At 36.8% G+C, this 6000-nt stretch overlaps 1 protein-coding gene across 1 annotated transcript; it reads right to left on the reverse strand.

Moving 5' to 3' along the window:
• LOC18771853 (stellacyanin) lies at nt 5501-6000 on the reverse strand. Its single transcript, XM_007202959.2, has 2 exons — nt 5898-6000; nt 5501-5805 (listed from the first exon to the last, which is right to left on the reverse strand). The coding sequence occupies exons 1-2, from the start codon at nt 5998-6000 to the stop codon at nt 5501-5503; spliced, it is 408 nt and encodes a 135-aa protein (XP_007203021.2).

Here is a 6000-nt window from a genome sequence, read left to right on the forward strand (position 1 = left end):
GAAACCCGTTCGGCCCCGGGGCTTTCATACCCCCCATTTGGAAAACCGCTTCTTTCACCTCGACCTACAAAATTGGGCTTGTCAACGTAGCATTCATCTAACCACTAACAATACAAGAGACACAATCAAGTACATTCCCCAATCTCTGTGTCCACTAGTTGTAAACAAATTTTTGAAATGTGCCTCCACAGTTTGTCTAATTCCTTCTGCATTTTCAATCCAAACCCCATCGTCATTCTTGATCTTGGAAATGTTGTTGTTCCTCAGGCGCAGCTCAGTTTAGCGAATGTCATGAAAGGCGTACGCCTTGAAGTCGAGGCGGTCCGAGGCGGCCGCTAAACACAAATGCGCTGTAAAAGGCGCAAGCCTCGCGAGGAAGACAGACTTCCTTTATTTGAAAAATCTGATTCCAGACGACGTCATTTGCACGGGCTGTGTTGTTTTGTTTCCCTTTAGTTAAGCTGTGCGTTTCAGTTTTAAGTTTTAATATTAGACACGCACCGTTTTGTTCAAAGGAAACTAGTTTACCCATTTATTCCTTCCCTCTCCCAAAAGCCAAAGTTCCTAAACAGACCAACAGAAACCGCCTCCCGCCTTCCACCATCAGTTCAGTCCACCTCCATAATCTACTCTTTTATCTATTCGAACTAGGTAGAAAGGCACTAGACTTAGAGAGATAATTTAACCAAAAGGATATATAGTAAAGAATTGAGCAATAGTAAGAGAAATTTTGAAATAAACATGCTTTGATGGTTAATTTATATTCTAGAGTGGCATTTAATACATTAAATAGCTGTTTTATATTTTTGTAATTATAATAACTCAATACCCGAAAGGCTTACGTTTCAACGCTTTAAAGCTTACGCCTCGCCTCATAAGGTATAAAACGCCTCACTCTAACGCCTCGCCTTTCAAAACATTGTTGGCATCACATGTTGTTAGCCGATTGACACGGGACCTTTGCTTCCATTAACTATCCTCCATCGCCCATAGATCATTAATTTTGCCCACTACAGGTTGAATCAGCTCACGGTTTTCCTGCCAATTCTTTTGCAGTGATCTTAAGTAGCTCATTGTACTCTCGACCTCGTGCCGATTGTTCTTAAACTTCGATCTACTCCACCCCTGAAGCTGACCCTTGCACATTCTCAATTTTTTATGCCACCTCTTAATCCAGGAGCCACCAACTTGGGATTGCCAGCACCTATTCACGATTTGATAGCTCTCCTCCTCCTTAATCCAGTGAGCCCCAAACTTGAAAAGCTTGATGTGTCTGTTACCACTTGGCTTACAAACAAGGACCATAGGGCAGTGATCTGATCCCAACACCGTTTCATGAAGCACTCTGGTGTTAGGTCAAGTGACTTGCCAGGCTGCATTTGCTAAGCATCTATCTATTCTCTCCTCTACTATTTCATTAGTAAATATGTTTTAACTACTATTTCATTCCCAAAAAAAATTAAAGAAAAAGTGCGCAAAATAATTAAATTCTATTTATTTAGTGTTTTGTGAAATCGTTCGGGTGTCTTAATTAAATTTCTCCATGGCCCAAGAGCCCTATCCGTTACTATTAGGCCATTACTCGAGTAACTATTGTCCCTCTTTGATTTTTTTACTTTTCCAAAATTATTATCCGTATAAAGACCTTGGTACTTTCACGTTTAATAATGTATTATACACGTCCGCACGTATTTCTCATGTGTAATACAAGTATTCTTTTACAAAAATTTCAATAAGGCACACAAAATTCATGTATTATATTCATATTCTCACATATTATTGAATAAAAATAATATATATATACATTTTTTTTCCCTAAAAGTATATCCGCACGGCTATACTCTGTTTTAGCTTAATTTTTTTATCTAAAAATAGTACGGCCGTGCGGCTCTACTTGTTTGACACGTGGCGCATAGGCGCTGGGGCCGGCTACACTAGATTCTTTTTAAATTTTTTTATTTTTTTTAAAAAAAAAACGACAACAACAAATAGTATAGCCGCGCGGCTATACTCGCAATCCGTCGAATCCTACACGATCCTGAAATCATGTAGACCGACATATCCGAAATTCAGCGCGATCCGACAATTTGACGACACTACACCCAAGGATCGCGCGATATGGAAAATCCGTTCGGGGCTCAAACGGACTCCGAATCGAGATCCGCGAAATCCTACGCGCTCGTGATGACACGAGGATCTCAAAACTGCCCAGAGTTACTCCACCACCCTCGCCCACGCGCCCCAGCACGCGCGGGCAGATTCGGGTGTCTAAAGCAATACCGAGTGGCCGAAAAATCTCGGAACCAAGACTCCAAACTCCTACCCTAGGTAAAACACCCCATTTGAAAAAAAAATTTAAACAGTACAGCCGCGCGGCTCTACTCTTTTGACACGTGGCGCACAGGCGCTGGGGCTGGCTACACTAGATTCTTTTTAAATTTTTTGCATTAAAAAAAATTAAACAAATAGTATAGCCGGGCGGCTATACTCGCTTCCTTCTAATTTTTTTTTAAAAATAGTACAGCCGCGCGGCTCTACGCCTTTGACACGTGGTGCCTATGCGCTGGGCTGATCCTTTTTTATATTATAAATAGTATAGCCGTGTGGCTATACTGTTTGAAATACAATTTTATTCCTGGATTTTTTTAATTTTCAGAATATAAAATTAGTTTCCTTTACTTTTTGTTCCGTTGCCCAACTTCTTTAATTTATTATATGTAACTAAGTAATATCTTACCCTCTTTGAATTACTTTAATTAGTAAATATGTTTTAACTACTATTTCATTCCCAAAAAAAAAATTTAAAGAAAAAGTGCGCAAAATAATTAAATTCTATTTATTTAGTGTTTTGTGAAATCGTTTGGGTGTCTTAATTAAATTTCTCCATGGCCCAAGAGCCCTATCCGTTACTATTAGGCCATTACTCGAGTAACTATTGTCCCTCTTTGATTTTTTTACTTTTCCAAAATTATTATCCGTATAAAGATCTTGGTACTTTCGCGTTTAATAATGTATTATACACGTCCGCACGTATTTCTCATGTTTAATACAAGTATTCTTTTACAAAAATTTCAATAAGGCACACAAAATTCGCGTATTATATTTATATTCTCACATATTATTGAATAAAAATAATATATATTTTTTTCTCTAACAGTATAGCCGTCCGGCGATACTCTGTTTTAGCTTAATTTTTTATTTAAAAATACTACGGCCGTGCGACTCTACTTGTTTGACACTTGGCGCACAGGCGCTGGGGCCGGCTACACTAGATTCTTTTTATATGTTTTATATTTTTTTTTTTTAAAAAAACAACAGCAGCAGCAATAGTATAGCCGCGCGGCTATACTCGCTTTTCCCAATTTTTTTTTAAGTACAGCCGCGCGGCTCTACTCTTCTGACCCGTGGCGCACAGGCGCTGGGGCTGGCTACACTAGATTCTTTTTAAATTTTTTGCATTAAAAAAAAAATTAAACAAATAGTATAGCCGGGCGGCTATACTCGCGTCCTTCTAATTTTTTTTATAAAATAGTACAGCCGCGCGGCTGTACGCTTTTGACACGTGGTGCCTATGCGCTGGGCTGATCCTTTTTTATATTATAAATAGTATAGCCGTGTGGCTATACTGTTTGAAATACAATTTTATTCCTGGATTTTTTTAATTTTCAGAATATAAAATTAGTTTCCTTTACTTTTTGTTCCGTTGCCCAACTTCTTTAATTTATTATATGGGCATACGATGGGGGATGGTGGAGGAGAAGGAGGAGAGAAGGGCATCCCAGTATAGGGAAGGAGAAGGAGGGGAAAGAGGAAGGGGAGGAGGGGTAGTGCCCACCTCCTCCCCTAATTGAAAGAGGGCTTTGGAGTATCAAAGAGAGAGTTTTTTGGGGAGACTAGTTTTTGGATTCCCGAATCTTTACATTTAGTTATTGTGCATTTTACATAATTAATATATAGGGGACGGATCCGTGGCACTATATTTTTGACACAATTTTTGGGTCCTTAGATTACTCTACTTTCAATTAATAAGATTATACTTGATATTGCTTTTTGATATAAAAAAAATAAAAAAATAAAAGTAATTTTCTCTCTCTTCTCCCTATTTTCTTGGAAAGATAAATTTCTCTCAATAAATCATTTTTTTTCTCTCTTTCCTCTTCCTCTTTTCAACACGTTCTTTACTATCTCTCTCTCATCAAACCCAAAAAACAAAAAAAACCATCTTGCTGTTCACTGTTTCTTTCTTTCCATTTATCTCTTCAATTTTTTTGCTTCAGCTGCTCAAACCCTTGTGTCTTGATGTTCTAATGAAATCCTACATATTCGGTGAAAAGTCCCAATTTTTACTTTGTTTTTCGTCTTTTTTTTTTTAATTAAAAAAATGCCAAGTTGGATTACCTTTCAACAAGCTTGGATATCATGGTGAAGAAGAATGATACCCAAATAATATTTTGAATTTGCACAAACTTCCTTACTGCTACTATTTGTAAGACTTGAGAATTGGTGGTAAAATTGATTCGCATAACTTTAATTTACAAGTTTCTTTTTACAAGACCAGGGCGATATTATGTGTTAAAGTTTTTAATGGCTTGGTTCAAAGTTGAAAGCGAAGATTAAAATCCATAAATCCTAAACCCAAAGATTCAGAAACATTAACAACAATTTGAAACCCATTGATATGAGTAACTTCATTTCTAGAGAGGCACCTGTTCTTGCAGTTAAATAGAATGAAAGAAAGAGAGAAAGGACAAGAAGGTTTTTTTTTTGTTTTTTTTTTTTGTCTGATAAAAAAAAGAGTTAGAAGAGAACGTGATGGGGAAGAGAAAGAGGAGAGAAAAAAAAAAAACTTTGGTGAGAGAAATTTACCAACCTGAGAAAATAGAGAGAAGAGATAGAAAAACATTTTAATTTATTTTTTATGTCAAAAATCCATGTTAGATTTAATTTCATCCATTGAAAGTGGAGTAATCTAATGGCCCAAAAATTATGTCAAAACTTGTGTCAAAAACATAGTGCCACGGATCCGGCCTCATATATATATATATATATATATATTTACTTGTTTCTCATTCGTCAATTTTGTATAAGGACTATCGAATGACAGAGGCTTCAAAAGTAGAGCATTGAATTACAGGCGCTGTAGTATATTTGAGGAAGCCTTGGCTTTCCTTGTTATTTTCCTTAAATCATTTAATATTGGAGACTTCAATTGTACGCTTAGAATAGACACATGGTGTTTTAATCTAACAAACAAACAGACGTAATTGTCTTTGAAATTCAATCAATAAAAATGCTTCTTACATGATAAAACGGTTGTAGAACAAAAACTTCAAGTGCCCCACTACGCAATTCTAGTTATTGAACGTAAAATTCAGAAACCATAAAATGTACGGTGTTCTTTTTTTGTTTTTGCAAAGTAATATTGTAAATTACTCTAATGTAAATCGAACTCGGATGCAAGCGGACCGAAGTAACGCACATCTCTATAAAATATGGGTGTTTAATTAATTACTGATTGTATTATGTGGATAGCCGTGATGACGGCCATGAAAGCTTGATATGAACCAGATAATGTGATGCCACGAACAGCGGACGACTCATCGGAGACGGTAATGAAGAGCTTCATGCCCAAATCACAATGATTCTTAACAGAACAAATGTACCATTTATTTCCAGAGATATTTAGGTCTATTTTGTCATTTCCACTGGAAAGTGGTGCTTCGTTTTCTGTTGGCTTAATGCATTCCTTGAACCCAGTTCCGTTCACCTTGAACACATTGTGATTAGGAGCCTTGTAATTGAACACTGTAATTAAAATGTAAAACCAGTCACATTAAGTTAATTTGGTTCTCATAAAACTATATAATTAAATGCATACAATTTGCAAATGTACATACCTAGTGTATCACCAACACGAAATACTTTGTCTTTGGCCCAAGCTTCGTAGTCAAAATTAGTTTTCCAGCCGCTGTCATCTCCGACGACGAATTCTTTCGCCAT

The sequence above is a fragment of the Prunus persica genome, chromosome G7 (genome assembly GCF_000346465.2).
Source record: "Prunus persica cultivar Lovell chromosome G7, Prunus_persica_NCBIv2, whole genome shotgun sequence".
Lineage (NCBI taxonomy): Eukaryota > Viridiplantae > Streptophyta > Magnoliopsida > Rosales > Rosaceae > Prunus > Prunus persica.